Source organism: Photinus pyralis, unplaced genomic scaffold (assembly GCF_008802855.1).
Source record: "Photinus pyralis isolate 1611_PpyrPB1 unplaced genomic scaffold, Ppyr1.3 Ppyr1.4_LG1, whole genome shotgun sequence".
NCBI lineage: Eukaryota > Metazoa > Arthropoda > Insecta > Coleoptera > Lampyridae > Photinus > Photinus pyralis.
Window position 1 is genome coordinate 57156579 of NW_022170249.1, and position 16547 is coordinate 57173125.

At 38.4% G+C, this 16547-nt stretch overlaps 6 protein-coding genes and 1 long non-coding RNA gene across 9 annotated transcripts; 3 read left to right on the forward strand and 4 right to left on the reverse strand.

The window, feature by feature from the left end:
• Positions 1-6: 6 nt before the first annotated feature.
• On the reverse strand, positions 7-1262 carry LOC116159254 (putative nuclease HARBI1). 2 transcript variants are annotated; one of them, XM_031472205.1, is made up of 3 exons: positions 720-1047; positions 475-672; positions 7-397 (listed from the first exon to the last, which is right to left on the reverse strand). In XM_031472205.1, exons 1-3 carry the CDS (start codon positions 916-918, stop codon positions 9-11), a joined length of 786 nt encoding a protein of 261 aa, XP_031328065.1. In that variant the 5' UTR covers positions 919-1047; the 3' UTR covers positions 7-8. The 2 variants fall into 2 exon arrangements, with proteins under 2 accessions (XP_031328065.1, XP_031328066.1); XM_031472206.1 differs by lacking the exon at positions 7-397 and adding an exon at positions 1113-1262 and having other exon boundaries at positions 428-672; positions 720-1006.
• Positions 1263-4474: 3212 nt separating this feature from the next.
• On the reverse strand, positions 4475-5805 carry LOC116164013. Its single transcript, XM_031478143.1, has 2 exons — positions 5793-5805; positions 4475-5350 (listed from the first exon to the last, which is right to left on the reverse strand). The coding sequence occupies exon 2, from the start codon at positions 5189-5191 to the stop codon at positions 4475-4477; it is 717 nt and encodes a 238-aa protein (XP_031334003.1). The 5' UTR covers positions 5192-5350; positions 5793-5805.
• Positions 5806-9725: 3920 nt separating this feature from the next.
• On the forward strand, positions 9726-11842 carry LOC116160308 (protein ALP1-like). Of its 2 annotated transcripts, XM_031473495.1 has the most exons (3): positions 9726-10062; positions 10831-11500; positions 11557-11842. In XM_031473495.1, the coding sequence occupies exons 1-3, from the start codon at positions 9743-9745 to the stop codon at positions 11575-11577; spliced, it is 1011 nt and encodes a 336-aa protein (XP_031329355.1). In that variant the 5' UTR covers positions 9726-9742; the 3' UTR covers positions 11578-11842. The 2 variants fall into 2 exon arrangements, with proteins under 2 accessions (XP_031329355.1, XP_031329354.1); XM_031473494.1 differs by having other exon boundaries at positions 10831-11842.
• Positions 10056-11971, reverse strand: LOC116160310. Its single transcript, XM_031473497.1, has 2 exons — positions 11835-11971; positions 10056-10781 (listed from the first exon to the last, which is right to left on the reverse strand). Exons 1-2 carry the CDS (start codon positions 11962-11964, stop codon positions 10099-10101), a joined length of 813 nt encoding a protein of 270 aa, XP_031329357.1. The 5' UTR covers positions 11965-11971; the 3' UTR covers positions 10056-10098.
• Positions 11972-12837: 866 nt separating this feature from the next.
• On the forward strand, positions 12838-14428 carry LOC116160311. The gene is made up of 3 exons (XM_031473498.1): positions 12838-12891; positions 12972-13295; positions 14298-14428. Exons 2-3 carry the CDS (start codon positions 12979-12981, stop codon positions 14395-14397), a joined length of 417 nt encoding a protein of 138 aa, XP_031329358.1. The 5' UTR covers positions 12838-12891; positions 12972-12978; the 3' UTR covers positions 14398-14428.
• On the reverse strand, positions 13244-15297 carry LOC116160309. Its single transcript, XM_031473496.1, has 2 exons — positions 15231-15297; positions 13244-14202 (listed from the first exon to the last, which is right to left on the reverse strand). The coding sequence occupies exons 1-2, from the start codon at positions 15292-15294 to the stop codon at positions 13328-13330; spliced, it is 939 nt and encodes a 312-aa protein (XP_031329356.1). The 5' UTR covers positions 15295-15297; the 3' UTR covers positions 13244-13327.
• Positions 14637-15239, forward strand: LOC116160312. Its single transcript, XR_004143178.1, has 2 exons — positions 14637-14723; positions 14769-15239. It is a non-coding gene; the product is annotated as an uncharacterized LOC116160312 (long non-coding RNA).
• Positions 15298-16547: the final 1250 nt, after the last annotated feature.

Genomic DNA, 16547 nt, shown 5'->3' on the forward strand with positions numbered 1-16547 from the left:
CTTTAATATTATAAATTTGCAAAATGATTATTTATCAGGTCTGTCCTAAAATCATAATTAATATTTTCATTTACATTTATAACAGGAATCTGTCCTTGTGCAATTAAATAATCCAATTCTTCTGCATTGATGTCATTTGGAGGTGGTGGAACATCGTCACGCATATTAATTGCAATATTATGCAAAACTGCTGTAGCCACAATTATTGTTAAGCCAGTTTCCATCTCACATCGAAGCCCATAACACAACACTGGGAATCTTCTTTTCCATACACCATTTGTCCTTTCTATGCAATTGCGGGTACGAATATGGGATTCGTTATATAATTGTTGTGGTCGAGTTATTGGATTTAAAAGTGGTGTTAGTAAATATTGCTTTAAGCCATATCCACTATCGCCTAAAGTAAAGATTACATTACTTTCTGCCAGCTAATTAGAAGTACATTATGATGTATTTAATATTAACAGCAATTACCAAGCATAATAGCAGATCTAAAGTGTCCAGCTTCAAATAGTGTCTTTAAGCGACTATTGTTAAAAATAGTAGCATCATGTGCCGAACCGGGCCATCTGGCCACAATGTTACTAATTTTTAAGTCACTATCACACACAAGTTGCACATTTATTGAAAAATATGACTTGCGGTTTCTGTAGACTTCACTATCCTCCCCTCCTGCAATGTTATAGTTTAGGTCTGTTATAAAATTTTTATAAGTTAACCTGGAGATCGAATTTTAACGTGTGTTCCGTCTAGGCATCCTATTACCCGAGGGAAACGTGCTACTCTATAAAACTTGTTTTGGGTAGAAATTATTTCCTCAGGAGTCGTAGGCATTTGTATGAATTGATTTCGCAGAGCAGCAATTTGTTGTGATACTTTTTTCACAATACGAAAAACGGTGCTTTGGTTCATACACATGTAATCACCAACGTTTATTTGATGACTGCTACTTGCATAGAATAAAAGCGTGGTTAGCAGCTGATTGATTGGTGATACACTGTTATTCCTACAACATAATTAATAATAAGCGCCCTATGATTATTTTGATAAAAAAGTGCCATAATACTGGCCCATACACTATAACTCGTATAGTGCTTAAAACAGTCACTTACAAATCATTCTCAAACTCCAGCTGATTTTCTATTAGTTCTAAAACTGACATTGTGGCCTGTTTAGTTAATCGAAATCGCTTCAGGAAATTAAGGTCATCCATTTCTTCAAAGAAATTTGGTCTTTGGTAAAATTTTCGAGGAAATCCAAACTCAATTATTTCCAGAAAATCAGATCATCGTCTAGTATAATCTCATCTTCAACTTCCATCGCAATCGACTTCTACAAGAGCAGATTATATTTTATAATTTAAAAAGTGAGGTTAGTTTGTAACAAAGCTCAGCTTAACACGCTAAAGCCTCCAAAAATGAAGGTTTAATATTAACGGCGCTTAAGCTCCTTTTTTACTACGGTGCATACCATACTGTCAACTTCAGCGAGCTTAAATATTAAGCTTGGTTTATGATACCACGGTGCATATGGCCATTGAATTCATTCATCATTTATAAATGTACAGTGTAGGCAACACATCATACGGGAGGCCTGACTTCATTAGCGGCATTGTTGCGTTTATCGGGACTAATTTACAAAAAGAAACCGGATTCATTAGAACGTATTATAATTCCATAATATACTGGGTAATAGAATTCACACGGAAAATGTAATTTATTTTTGGGTGAATTAAAACTTTGCGTCTTTTCTGACGTTTTTCGTAACACCCCTAATAGTCCAGTCAACCTGTGTTTTTAGTGGGAAAAAAATAGTATAAAGCTAATTTTTTCCCCATTGACTACTACCATTTAGACAAGTGTTTAGCCAAAAGTCCCCGCGCCTACCCCCCTTGCTTCACCCCCTGTGCTCCCCTGAACATGAAAAGTGTAGGGGTTTCGTAAATCGCGTCTCTTTCGATTACTAAACAACATATCGGATTGCAATTTGTTTTATTCTCTTTGCTATATAACATTGTCTACAAATAAGTTTCAGTTGACTTTCGTCGTAACTTTTACCGTTTGTTGGTAATGACTATGAAAAGGTAAAAAGTAGTATATTTTTCAGCACGTAATTTTACTTTTTGTCGCAGAAATTTTCACGCCGACATTTTATCAAAAAATGTTGCCTACAAAAGTTGTAGCTCCCATTATTATCTTTAAAATGATATGACATAGTACGTACTTTGTTGAAGAGCCTGCGAGATTCAGCCGGTGTAAAGCAGAATGCGTATACCCAGTCGTGGCGGGTTCGTCGAGGTGGGCCCGGCGGCGCGGCGTTGCAATGCTAATATTGTTGTATAGTGAGTGTTTTTTTTTAACTTTAAGGTACACTATTGCATTTTCTCTAAACAAAACCAAACGAGATTTTTTTTATGTTCTCACAGAATGTGATACCAGGTCTTCTTTATTCGGCAAAGGCAAAATCAACGAGAACAAATCGGAAATGGTCAACATCAATCTATTTTTTAATAAAAAAAAATTAAGATACCGCAATTATTTTCTTCTAAATCAACATAAACGAAATATTACATGCATTTTCAAACAAAAAACTATTTAAAATACGTTTTTTAGCTGTACTTATAGTAGGGGAGCTAGCACGAAATCCACTGAACGAGAATGATCAAAATTTTAACCGATGGATTTCCATTTTGCCCTATCAGAGTATGCTAAAATCGATCGTCTGCCGCCTCAGGTCATACGACTTAAGGCGCTGCGGGTACTTCTTGTGGTACCAATTCTGAAAGGTTGTTTTTCGAGAAAATAACTTATACACCAAATGAAAACGTTGATAATAGCTCTTAAAAAAATATTTTAAAAAATCGCGCACATTTGATAACTCCGTAAAAAACAATTCTTAGTCGGTTTTTCACGAACTTTCTACGGTTATAACTAGGTTACTGTCGGATAAATGAAGCTGATTTTTTTTACAGACTATAATGATGGGCACAGCCATAATGGCTATGAGAGTGTTTCTTTTTTAAATTTTTTCTCTAATTAGAAGATATCTTATAATGTTAAGATGATAAGATAATCTTATAATTAGAGAACAAATTTAAAAACTAACCACCGTTAAGTCATTAGTAGTACCTATCATCAGTCTGTAGAAAAAATCAGCTTCATTCGTCTAACCGTAACCTAGTTATATCCGTAGAAAGTTCGTGAAAAACCGACTAAGAATTGTTTTTTTACGGAGTTATCAAATGTACGCGATTTTTTTAAATATTTTTTAAGAGCTATTATCAACGTTTTCATTTGGTGTATAACTTATTTTCTCGAAAAACAACCTTTCAGAATTGGTACCGCAAGAAGTACCCGCAGCACCTTAAGTCGTATGACCTGAGGCGGCAGACGATCGATTTTAGCATACTCTGATAAGGCAAAATGGAACTCCATCAGTTAAAATTTTGATCATTCTCGTTCAGTGGATTTCGTGCTAGCTCCCCTACAAGGACTTATTAATATTTGACACAAATTTAAAAAGGGTGGAATTTAGGTTTCACTGAGACTCGTTTGGTTTTGTTTAGAGAAAATGCAATAGTGTACCTTAAAGTTAAAAAAAAACACTCACTATACAACAATATTAGCATTCCAACGTCGCGCCGCCGGGCCTACCTCGACGAAGCCCGCCACGACTGGGTACGCATTCTGCATTACACCGGCTGAATCTCGCAGGCTCTTCAACAAAGTACGTACTATGTCATATCATTTTAAAGGTAATAATGGGAGCTACAACTTTTGTAGGCAACATTTTTTGATAAAATGTCGGCGTGAAAATTTCTGCGACAAAAAGTAAAATTACGTACCGAAAAATATACCACTTTTTACCTTTTCATACTCATTACCAACAAACGGTAAAAGTTACGACGAAAGTCAACTGAAACTTATTTGTAGACAATGTTATAGCAAAGAGAATAAAACAAATTGCAATCCGATATGTTGTTTAGTAATCGAGAGAGACGCGATTTACGAAACCCCTACACTTTTCATGTTCAGGGGAGCACAGGGGGTGAAGCAAGGGGGGTAGGGGCGGGGACTTTTGGCTAAACACTTGTCTAAATGGTAGTAGTCGATGGGGAAAAAATTAGCTTTATACTATTTTTTTCCTTCAACGGGTGTTTTACGACACAGGTTGACTGGACTATACAATTTTAGTGTGATACAAATTTGAGATTATTTCCATGTAGCATCCTTCGGAAAGAGATTTAATTTGCGTAAAAACGGTCTAGGACGTTTTGGCGCGGCCTTTTTGGCGCAGCCGTTTTGGCGTGGCCGTTATGGCGCAGGCCGTTTTGGTGCGAGCCGTTTTGACGCGATAAAAATAACATTTAACACAAAAAGATGTACAAAGTAAACACCAGGAATTAAAAACTAAAACCTTTAATTGTACATACGAAGAATGTATATGATTACAAATATATACAAACAAAACAATTTTATGGATTCATTTCATAATTGTATGATATACCTCTTAAATACTCTATAATATTTCTGTTTTCAAAATCTAAAACTAATCGCGTTATTCGAGTATCGGCATCCCTGTACTTCTTGAGTTTCTTTGGTGGCTGTCTCCCTGCCAACAGTTGTTCGTACTCGCCGTCCCTTCCCTTTTGAATGCTTTTTAGGGCGTTAACAAATTTCCATATCGTGGGATGATCCATCCCCAGCTCAATTTGCAGTCTCCGATGAGCGGCCTCGGCATGATTGTTTGTGCGGTCTTGATTGTTCTGCACTCTGTCGAACACAGACCACATATTTGGAGAGAACATTGCTAGCCTTCTACCATTTCCTCTTCGGTTCGGACGCCCGATGTAATTGTCTTCTAACCATTGCAGAAGAGGTTGAAGTTCTACTGGCAAAGCTTCACCCAACGCGTCAACAGCTTCGTCCAAATCGTTTATGGGAACAAACGCCAATGAACTAACCATTCTAGCCATCACCGCAAATTCGGCATCGGTGTTGTAGCGATGTAACAGTCCCAAAATCGATAGATGTTTTTTCAAGTTTTTCGTCAAATGAAAAAAACAGCCATGCATTGTAACGCCTGGAAACGCATTTTTAAATGCATTTATTGCTGACAGCTCGTAGTCACAGGATATATACGTAGGGTTGAATGCCAATTGCGGATTAATATTTTGTATCAGATCTATCATCGTCGCATACGTTATTTGAAGTTTATTGGGTAGAAGGGCATAGAGCAAAGCGATCACACCACCAAACCTTTCAGGCAATATCACGTAAACCTGATGAAATAACGGTGGTGTTGACTTGAAAGTGCCATCTACGTACCATTTATCTGACTCACTAAGGATCTGGAACAATTATTAAATATAACAAAAAAAGTTTGAGTAAATCGAGTACGAAACAATAGAGTTACACGTAATGAACGTTCTCTCCCAAATATGACAATGCGATTTTGAATTGGTCCTGTATCTGCTAGTAGAAATAATTCTTGTTCGCCATTAGGCAATCCATAAGATCTATATTCATCGGGAAAAACGAGTTCTTGTACTGTTGCGGGATTTGGAGGAGCAATATTCATTTCATTTCGTTTGCGTCTAATAACTTTCTTTAGTGCAGCGGTTCTCAAAGTGTGCTCCGCGGAGCCCCAGGGCTCCGCGTAACCATTCATGTGTCAATAAAATTTTAAAAATAAGGTAGGTACTAAAAATAAGTAGAAGAAAATAACTACTAAAGACTAAACCTTCACTGCAATATTTTAAAATATATAGAATGTTGAAGTTAATAACTAACAATTAAAAGAGCAACGATATTGTTCCTGGTGGCAGTTGCCTGAGAGAGGAATATTAGCGCAAGCGCATCGTCAACTTATGAACCGTCTGAACCTCTTCATGTGTACGTAGTTAGCAGTATGAGTTGAATGACGACGTGTTGTAGATGGTGTCACTTATTTTCATTGTATTGTAGTCTGCACAGTATAAACTCGATATCAAGAAACTATGCGCTACAAAGAAACAATATCATTCATCCCACTCATAATCGTGATTTTCTTATATACCTACCTATATACATATACTGTTGTAAAAAGTAGAGATAATACGTCTTTGAGTAAAATTTTTTTCCACTTCAATAAGAATCAAAATCATAGGGCTCCGCGACGTAATCGTAAGTAGGGTTAGGGTTCCGCGTTGAAAAAAGTTTGAGAACCGCTGCTTTAGTGCATTTCGATTGGGAACGACAGCTGTAGAAATTCATATATATGTATATATTTAGTTGTAAAGGGCAGTATTAACGTTGTTTATAACAGAACAAAGGTAATCACTATATGGGCAAATTAAGTTAAGAAAGGAATGCAGTTGAAGATAAAAAGTATTATTAATTATGATACCTTGTGCCGCTGGAGTAAGTTGAGACGAACATATGTTTATGATTTGGCTGGGTTGTTCCATCGTATTAACAGCTCTTGCTTTTACAGCACATACGGCGATATCAGATTCCACTTTTGCTGCATCACTATCGTGGCTGTGGCCGCGGATTTCTTTAATAATTTCATTGTTTTGAACATGAATTCTTCCTTTGCACACGTTCTTCCTTTCGCATCTCCAGAATTCGATAGACACATCTTTTTCGCTTAATCTATCAAACACGTATAAATAACCATTACTTGCGAATTTTGGTTTCTCTCGTTTACTCTGTAGATTTATAGCCATAGTTTGTAAGCACGAATCACGATGTACTTTTGCTAACGCCAGATGAGGTTTTGTAACATCCCTAAAATTTGAGTGTGATAAAAATTTGAGATTATTCCCATGTAGCATCCTTCGGAAAGAGATATAATTTGCGTAAAAAGCGTTAGTTCTCATTTATTTTGTGTTGTTCCCGAATTGGACGATTTTTTGTAACACATTTTTTAAAGATATCTAATTTATAGGTACTTATTCGCTTACATGCGTTATTTTCCAGATAGGGTCAATACGCAATTCATGGAGTAATTACTGGGTTAAAAAAATATATACGTCTTATACTGGGAAAAGTGAAATTATCCAGGATTAGCCGTTGTGACAATGATTGGCGTTTTCTAATCGATGTTTAATTATATATGCATATTCGTCACAGTTACTAATGACCTGGGTAAATTAGCGTAATTACTTGTTTACTTTATGCAATGGTTGGGCAGGTAAACTCTTCAATCTTTGTTTATTCGTTACCATTTCATATTATGCAACCCATCATAAATAAATAAATAAATAAACAGAATTAAAATTTAAGTGGAATACACCCTTAAAAGAGAATTTGTTAAATCCGGCAGCATATCTAATGTGATTGCATTATCTGAAAGAAACAACTGCAATTAAATCTTTTGAAAACAGGTGAAAGCATCAAACATGCTTGTGCGGTACGGATATATGCATTTTAAACTCCTCAGAGGTAATCTCACATTTTTCAGTCTTAACTACATTGACATTAAAAAACAAAAAAACTCATTGTTGGTACTCCATGACATTTTTTTTGTTCATTTAATCACCAGCGCAGCGACATACTACATCGTACTGCCATCGAAAAGTGTTTTTTTTTCAATGGTACTACTAACTTTAAAAAAAACCAGTCATTTTCACCATCATCTCCTGTTCATGTTCAATTCAACAGCAAGGTTATGTGGCATGTGCGCCATGTGCCATACGCAACAAGTGTTTCCATAGAATGTACAGAACAAAGGTAGTGAAACTGGACTGGAAATTGAAAATTGCTAACTATTGTGAAATGATGGTGCAACAATGAGAGACGCCCCCGCAACTATGTACTAAGTGGTACTTGCATTAATAAACGTAAAACTTTCTCACCTTTGAACACTTCCAGAAGTTCTTCCATCTGCCACTCTCTTAATTTTTCTTCCATTTTCACAAGTCTGAAGTCACATTCACACTTCACAGAAAACTGGTAGTAAAAGTACCTAAATTATAACAAAATGTGCCCGCGTCAGTTGAAAGTTGCAACGATGAACGCAATAAAGCAAATAATGCAGTTCATCTTTATACAGTCAAGTTCTTTCGTTGGTCTGACGCAGCGAATCATGCACCTACATAATATATTCGAAGATGCAGCAAATTATATTTTGTAGAACCAAAGAGCAATTATTCTTTGTGGGGAAAATTTTGATTAAGGCAAATAAGGTGCTTACTTATCTACATGCATGATATTTAATCTGGATATAAAGAAGGTATTGTTTGCACGAAGAAATATTTTGCAAAGTATAACGAACTATTTTCTTCCAGTCGCAAAGGTGCTTTGTTAGAACATAATTAGTAAGTTTACTTATTTAGGACAGAAAAAAAATTTAGTTTGCTTAACAATATTTAATCAGAAATGAAATTTAGATTCTACGGATACTTGAATTAACTTAACTAAACGATCTCGTTGCGTTGATAACCCAATATATTATTTGTTTTAGTAAATAAGGGCGTAGATAATTAATTTTAGTTACAGAAACTAACATTTTTTTCTGTGTAGCGAATCTAAATCATTTAAAACCGACCTACTTCCGCGATTACGGAACAATTTTCTTAACCACACTCTTTTTGCACGTTTTTTTTGCGTTGCTCATTGTCACAAAGCGCACTTAAAATAATATATGCACCTGCTGCTACAATAACGTTATCCATGTTTAAATGTATTCGATTTGACAGGATTTGTTAACGGTTTTTCATGGGAACAAACTGAACAGAACTTTGCGCGGCAAGTCATGAAAAATTGCACGAGGCGTTTGTGTTGTTTGTTCGGCGCGCGCGGTACGTTTGGTTCGTTCGGAATGTTTTTGTTCAAGTGAATACGCACCTTTAGGTGGGCGGCATTACGCCATTACCCCTACCTCTCCTAATTTCGGTATGGACAAAGTAGAGTACTTGGGGTTTATTCTTAGTAAAAACGGGCTTGAACCTAGTGCGGCGAAAACTAGAGCGATCGCTGAATATCCGCGGCCACGAAATGTAAATGAAGTGAGGAGTTATTTGGATTTAACCGGTTACTTTAGGAGGTTTGTGCCGAATTATGCCAAACGCGGGCGAGCCTTAAGTGAATTAGTAAAAGCGAAAGCCGAATTTAAGTGGAGTGACGATCAGGAAAACGCGTTTGTCGATTTACGGGAAGCGCTTACAACGCGGCCGACGGACGACGAGATTGTTTGATCCAAAAGCAGCGCGTACGGAATTGCATTGCGACGGGAGTGCAGCCGGGTTGGGTGCCTTATTATTAGAATCCGACGGTGAAGGGAATATGCACTTGGTCCATGCGATCTCGAAGAAAACAAATACCACAGTTCAAAAATCGAGCTGATGGCGATAGCGTGGGCGGTAGAAAGGTTGCGAATGTATTTGCTGAGCGTGCCGTTTCGTTTATTGTGTATACGGATTGCCAGTGTCTGGTTTTCTTAAACACAAACAAAACCAAAAATCCGCAAGTCGCACGGTGGGCGACTCTATTACAAGAATACGAGATGGAGCCGGGACGGAAATGAGTCATGCCGACGCCCTTTCGCGTGCGCCGTGCGACTACATTAAAGCCGGAAACATATATAGGTGACGCGAAGCGACGCAACGCTACGCGACGTTACGCCATATTTTCGTTATTTTTCCTGTGTGTGCATATTTGAACGATGCGACGCGCCGTCACGCAACGGAACGCCACTTCACTTACCATAAAATACATACAGTCATCTCCAGTTCATCAAAAGTAACAGACGACATAAGATGGATTTGGGTAGTTCCGATGAATACGAAGAAGAAATTGAGGAAGCGTGCGTGGCTATTATGTGCATAGAAGCGCATTGTAAAAGAAGAAGTGTGTGGGTACACGAAATTAATTTGAATAGAGAAAACGATGGTGAATATCATACCTTAATTAAGATTTTGGAAAAAGAAGAGAATAGTGATCGATTCCACATGTACTTTCGTATGAGCAAGAATCAGTTCAATTATCTCCACGATTTAATCAAAGACAAGATTAGAAAAATTGACTCAAAATTTCGACGCGCAATTGGAACCAAAGAAAGACTAGCTGTTTGCTTAAGGTAAGTTACGTTTAATAACAAATTTACAACATTTATTTACAAATTATGGTATTGGTTCATGTCCCCAAAATAATTTGAATAGTGCACTTGTTCTGTGTACGAGCTTTGATCCACATTTGGACTAGGAGCAGACGACGAAGTGAAAGTTGACATGGAGGAGGAAGAAGTGGAACGTTCCGGAATTCCTTGTAGACCCCTAATTTCCGCTTCTGACACCAACTGACATAATGCCATACGAATCTTCGCCTGCTCCAATTGAGGTAGACGTTTTACAGTTTTCGCCATGCTCAAGTAAAACATATCCACCTCATCATGTTTTATGTCATTCTCATGCCGCTTGATTCGCATTTCGGCATTCCTTTTCATTATTTGCACCATCTCTTGCGCAGGATTCTGATGCTTACGCATCTTCACTGGCGTTACGCGAGTTGGTGTCTTGTTCTCTCCACCCTCATGCTCCTGGGTGTGAGAGACCTCTTCAGAGTCCAGTGTATCTTCAGGATCAAGGCTCTCTTCTTCCTCTTCTTCCACATTGGTTACTTTTTCTAAGTTGCTTGATGTCTCTCTCATTTCCAAAAAAGGAATTAAAAAAGACATTTCTTGTTCATACTTCCAAGCAGCAATCTTTCTTGCTGATTGACCGCTTTTTGTTTTTCTTCTTTTCTTCGCCGCTATAAACGCGTTTCTTAACTTCACCCACAAAGCTTTCACTGCATCCGCTAAAACATAAAAGAAACATCATTAACAATTGGTATATCTGATTTTCAGATTTTTGGCTACAGGAAATTCATTTCGTTCTCTCGGATTCAGCTACAAAATGGGATTCAGTACAGTACGAAGTATTATATATGAAGTTTGCGAAGTCATTGGAAAGATGCTGGGCCCTATAGTAATGCCACCTCCTACTGAAGAAACTTGGCGTACAATTACAGAAGGCTATAAGAATATATGGAACTTCCCCAACTGTTTAGGAGCCCTTGATGGGAAGCACATCAACATACGATGTCCCATAAATAGCGGATCGGATTTTTATAATTATAAGGGAAACTACTCTATTGTCCTTCTTGCACTGGTAGATGCCAACTACAAGTTTATTGCAATTGATGTAGGTTCTTACGGTCGAAATAGTGATGGGGCTATATTTAGTAATTCTCAACTTGGGAAATCATTAGCTAGCAAGAGTATGAACGTACCTCATGATAAGCCATTAGTTGAAGGCGGAGAAGCATTACCGTTGGTGATAGTAGGAGATGAAGCATTTCCATTAAAAAACTACCTTCTTCGACCTTATAGCAGACAAAATATTGCAGGTAATGAAGCTAATAAGATATTCAATTATCGATTATCCAGGGCTCGAAGAGTGGTAGAGAATGCTTTTGGGATTTTAAGCGCTAGATGGAGAATTTTTCTACGTTACATGGAGGTACAACCAGATAAGGTGGATACTATTGTTCTAGCTTCATGTTGTCTACATAATTTACTTTGTGATAATAGGGACTTCGAGCCCGAAAATGACCACTTCAATCAGGCTGAATCTGGTTTATATAATCTCGGTCGATTAAGGCAAAATTATACTCAACAAGCTATGTACGTTAGGGACAAATTCAAAGATTATTTTATGTCAGAAGCTGGAAGTGTTCCATGGCAAGTGGAACGCGTACGACGAGGAAGACAAAATATGTGACACGTGACAAATTTCATGCATATTTGCAATTTTACTTTACTTCTCGTTAACTGTACGTGTACTTAAATAAATATTTGTATTAACTTACCTGTTACATTCATTATATTGGCGATATCCTCCCAGGCCTCCTGCCTTATTGCCTGATCTCTATAAAATTTGCTTTTTATGTCATATAGACAGGGATGCTCTCGCACATGGTCAATTAGCTCTGCTTCCATTGTTAAACTAAACTAAAAGAAAAAAAGATGCACGTGTGCGCGTGCAGATTTACACCTGCCAACGCTATGCAACGCAATGCAGCTTGACGAAAATCTAAACATTTGGAATCGCATCGCGTCGATTGGCGTAAAGTCGAGTTCCATGTCGTAAGTGTGATCACTCTTATGAAAATCCAGATGACAGAAATTCGTAACGTCGCGTTGCATCGCCTTGCGTTGCGTCGCGTCGGGTAAATATGTTTCTGGCTTGGCAGGGCGAACGTTGAGACGCAGTGTGACGTGTGGTGACGCAGGGTGAAGTGACGCGCATGGGCGAAGTGAACTGCCTGCGCGTGTACGTGCGAACAGATGAAACGCTGGTCACGTAATTCTATGTAATTTGTTAGACTCGGATCTGATTCTGAGTTTGCCGAGGAAGAAATAGCGTATGCAACTCTATTGAAGAAAAAATTGCCAACAAGTCGTTACTTAAGAAAAAGAACAATCTCCATCGCAATTTCCTCCCATAATTGCTGTTTCAATTTACTCTTCATGTAATAACGTCACTTGTGTCATACAAGACCTTTCTACACCGAACTGCTTCAATTAGCTTCTCCTCCATCTTCCTTTTTGTCGACACACACAAACGAAGAATGGAAAAGTCACTGCTATTTTGTGATTAGACCGCAGACTATCGCAGACTCACGGCGTACCAAAACTGCGACACGTCACGCTGCGTCCGAACATTCGCTGATGTATAGACGTCCTTTGGTTGCAGAAATCTGTGGTGAGTCACCCTGTGTCATTTCACGTAACTGCGTCTCAACGTTCGCCCTGCCTAAAGAAACCATAGACCGCGCACTCAGTGAAGTGGCAGAAGGTCGTCTCAGTATTAGGCTAGCCGCAAAATGACTCGCAGTTTGGTGAGGTGACGCAGCGTGAGTCACGGTGAGATTTTGAGGGGGTTTAACTGCTAACGCGCGCAAATACGATCGCAGTTTGCTTCTTGCAATAACGGTTGATTGCAGGCCCACAATGGAAATAGCTACGGCACTTACGTTTGACAGTTCTGAATCTGATTCGGAAGATGAGCTCGTATCCGAATTGGTATTGTTTATCTCCCAAATGACCAAAAGAAAGGCAGCAAGAGGTCTGTACTTAAAAAGAAGAAAAAGTCACGGAGAATTTGCTATGACCAAAGAATTTAACGACGAACAATTTAAAAATTATCTTCGGCTAAACCGGGACCAGTTTATCGAAGTGCATGAGATCATCAAAAAAGAAATTGACGCAGAAGGATGTAACGCTACAAGGCCCATCGGGACGGAAGAGAAACTAAGTGTATTTCTAAGGTAACTTTATTTTATTAAATTTTTTTATCAGATTATTTATCTGGAAAAGAAGTGATCAAATTAATCAGCTCGTCTCGACTGCTACTTGTGGAGTAATCGTTTTTCTCCGGATAGATTTCAGGGGTGCTTAAGAGTGACTGTTCCGAATGGAAACTAGTTGATGATGCTCTGCTGCTGGATGGAGTGGCTGCAGGAGGAGAATGTAAATTCTGGTAGTAGAGCTGCTGCTGATCAGGGCTGGGCTGCTGGTAGACAGCAGAACCAATACCCATTAACATGGCCTGCGCTTGTGAAACTTCGTTGAACAAACCATTTTTAACCATGTGTTGATATGAGGGTGGCATTTTTTTAGTAGATTGGTACATCGCCAAAAAAAAGTGAAATAGTGGATCATTTTGTGTAAGATTTAATTGCTGTACCAAATTTTTTCTCTCTTCCGTTCTTGCTTTAGCTCTTTCCTCACGTTTCTCAATACTTATTTCTTTAAAAAGTGTAGTAACATTATCTTTCTTCATTTTTTTAATTGAATTGGGGGTTGCAATTAACGTCCGCTTTGTAGATAACATTGTAGGAGCAGTTTGTGAAAGTGTCTGAGATTGGGATTCATCCTCCATATTTTCGGGTTGGTCCTGTATGTTCATTTGTTGTGAATTTTCATTATATACCTCTGCAACATCTACATTGGATTCAAAATCTTGTGATAGGTTTTCAGTTTCATCGTCTTGTCGGAGGTTTCCTTCTCTTGATTTATTGACCATATAAGGCTGCAGAAATCCCATCTGTTTTTGAAATTTCCATTCTTTGATAGTTTCTGCAGCTGCTCCACTTTTGAAACATTTTTGTTGCCTTCGAATCGCATCTCTCAATGAATGTCGTAGTTTTTCCCACAACGCCTTTGCTTCAGATCCTACAACAATGAATTAATTACATCTTTATAAACTCTGGGAAAAGTTTAAAAATGAACAAACTTTTTAATTTTTTTAACACATTATTACTTTTCAGATACTTGGCAACAGGAAACAGCTACAGAAGTATGGCGTACAGCTACAGAATGGGTGATCGAACAGTTTCTAACATTGTGCGAGAGGTATTTGGAAGCTGATGCAACCAATATATTTGCCACAACCAACTGAAGAACAGTGGAAGTCAGTTGCAGATTCCTTTCAGAGAAAATGGCAATTCCCACATTGCATTGGAACCATTGACGGTAAACATGTGGTCATTAAAAAGCCCGGTAAAAGTGGATCCTCTTATATTAATTATAAACATACTTTTTCTATTGTGCTAATGGCTGTCGTCGACTCCGATTATAAATTCATCACCATTGATGTAGGATCACAAGGAAGATTTAGTGACGGAAATGTTTTCAGTACAGGCGTTTTGGCAAAGAAATTGCTGGATCATACTCTACATCTTCCGGCACCTACTGTGTACTGCCTCCACTTCTGAACCCAATGCCATATGTGTTTGTAGGAGATGAGGCCTTCCCATTATCTGAGAATTTAATGCGACCTTATCCCAAACGAAGTGTCACTGATAATTTTGAAAACAAGGTCTTTAATTACCGACTATCGCGAGCACGCCAAACGGTTGAATGCGCTTTTGGTATACTTGCCTCGCGTTTTCGAGTTTTCCGAACACCTTTTGAAATTAAAGTAGAAAGCGTGATTAATGTTGTTAAGACAGCATGTGTATTGCACAATTATTTAAGGAAATATTCAGTACGTCAAAGTGAAGAGGAAGACAACGAAGATATGCCGCAAGATCAGCTGCTCTCCTTGAAATCGAGCAATGCTCGAAGTACACAGAAAGCTTTTCAGATTCGAGAAAATTATACAAATTATTTCAACTCCGCAGGAGTGGTACCTTGGCAGAGGGAAAGTGTTGCTAGAGGGAAATATTGAGATATGTACACTTTATAATAAATAAACTTACCACTTTTCATTCCGATTTCTTTAGCGATTTCCTCCCACTTTTCAGTTTTTAGTTTTGTCCTCATATAGTCTGCATGACTGGTATCGTACAAAACTTGCCGAATCCGCACGGCTTCAATTAATTTTTCTTCCATTTTTCACCACTACTCACCGTAAATAACTACAAGAAACTGCGGGATCGACACTGCGTTCCGCAGGATCACGTTAGGCAAAGACTGCGTCACGTCACACTGCTGACCTGTATTCGCGGTGGAATTTGTTTATTAGGTTCACAAAATCTCACCGTGACTCACGCTGCGTCACCTCACCAAACTGCGAGTCATTTTGCGGCTAGCCAGAGGTGCCGCAAGGAAATTTGAAATTCCTTATGGAACACTAAATAATAAGTTTCATGGGAAACACATTTTAAAGCCTGGAGGCAAGCCGGTTTTCAATACAGACGAGGAACGGGCTTTCGTGAATGGAATTCTCAAATGCTCCGATTGGGGATTTCAACTAGGAGAACGGGACTTGAAGGTCTTTATTAAAAGCTATTTGGAATCGATTTGAACGAAACATGGTTGGATCGACTCGGAAACTTTCAGCGTTTGGTTTGAGTCAACAATTTTGCCTCATGCGCAACAATCTTGCCTCACATTTAAACGTAAATGTGATCAAGAAATGTGAAGAAAATGACATTTCGTTTGTGTGCCTGCCACCCAACAGTTACTCATTTATTGCAACCGTTGGACGTTGCCTTTTTTAGGCCTTTGAAAACAGCCTGGCGTAGCATTTTAACGCAATGGAAATTAGGTAACGCTCGCAACGGTACTGTACCCAAGGAACAGTTTCCTGCTTTGATAAAATTGGCGCTAGAGAAAATGGATTCAGTCCAGACAAAACATCAAAACCAAGCTCAGGAGAATGCCATAAGAAGAATTCTAATCAATGGATTTGAGGCCACTGGTGTTTTCCCTTTGAATGGAGAGCGAGTGTTAAAGAAACTTCCATGAGGAAATGATAATAATATACACGAAGTTGTAAACGATACATTAACGAACTTATTACGAAGTCAAAGAGAAGCTGGACAGTCCACCTTTAATAGTCGACAAAAGAGGAAAAAATTACGAGTGGATCCAGGAAAAAGTGTTTGCCGCGGAAACTTCCTCTGAAGAAGAACAATCATCTATCGAACTAATAGTGGGAGCGGCTCGTGATAAATATTGGTATTATTCGGCATTTCGTATTAAAATTGTGCCACTTGGAGCACATGTTCCCTAGACCTATTGGAGTGATTTGAGTCGCAGAGCCGGAAGTTCCGTCCCTTAGGATTGAAAAT

What these genes read in the sequence shown, in the direction of transcription:
- LOC116159254 (XM_031472205.1), bottom strand. Translation starts at nt 918, where the DNA reads ATGTGTATGAACCAAAGCACCGTTTTTCGTATTGTGAAAAAAGTATCA. An exon ending in CGTTAAAATTCGATCTCCAG is followed by an intron (nt 673 to 719) that starts GTTAACTTATAA and finishes ATAACATTGCAG; the next exon opens with GAGGGGAGGATAGTGAAGTC. An exon ending in TAGATCTGCTATTATGCTTG is followed by an intron (nt 398 to 474) that starts GTAATTGCTGTT and finishes TCTTTACTTTAG; the next exon opens with GCGATAGTGGATATGGCTTA.
- LOC116164013 (XM_031478143.1), bottom strand. Translation starts at nt 5,191, where the DNA reads ATGATAGATCTGATACAAAATATTAATCCGCAATTGGCATTCAACCCT.
- LOC116160308 (XM_031473494.1), top strand. Translation starts at nt 9,743, where the DNA reads ATGGATTTGGGTAGTTCCGATGAATACGAAGAAGAAATTGAGGAAGCG. An exon ending in AGACTAGCTGTTTGCTTAAG is followed by an intron (nt 10,063 to 10,830) that starts GTAAGTTACGTT and finishes TCTGATTTTCAG; the next exon opens with ATTTTTGGCTACAGGAAATT.
- LOC116160310 (XM_031473497.1), bottom strand. Translation starts at nt 11,964, where the DNA reads ATGGAAGCAGAGCTAATTGACCATGTGCGAGAGCATCCCTGTCTATAT. An exon ending in CAATATAATGAATGTAACAG is followed by an intron (nt 10,782 to 11,834) that starts GTAAGTTAATAC and finishes TTTATGTTTTAG; the next exon opens with CGGATGCAGTGAAAGCTTTG.
- LOC116160311 (XM_031473498.1), top strand. Translation starts at nt 12,979, where the DNA reads ATGGAAATAGCTACGGCACTTACGTTTGACAGTTCTGAATCTGATTCG. An exon ending in AAACTAAGTGTATTTCTAAG is followed by an intron (nt 13,296 to 14,297) that starts GTAACTTTATTT and finishes ATTACTTTTCAG; the next exon opens with ATACTTGGCAACAGGAAACA.
- LOC116160309 (XM_031473496.1), bottom strand. Translation starts at nt 15,294, where the DNA reads ATGAGGACAAAACTAAAAACTGAAAAGTGGGAGGAAATCGCTAAAGAA. An exon ending in AGAAATCGGAATGAAAAGTG is followed by an intron (nt 14,203 to 15,230) that starts GTAAGTTTATTT and finishes TCATTGTTGTAG; the next exon opens with GATCTGAAGCAAAGGCGTTG.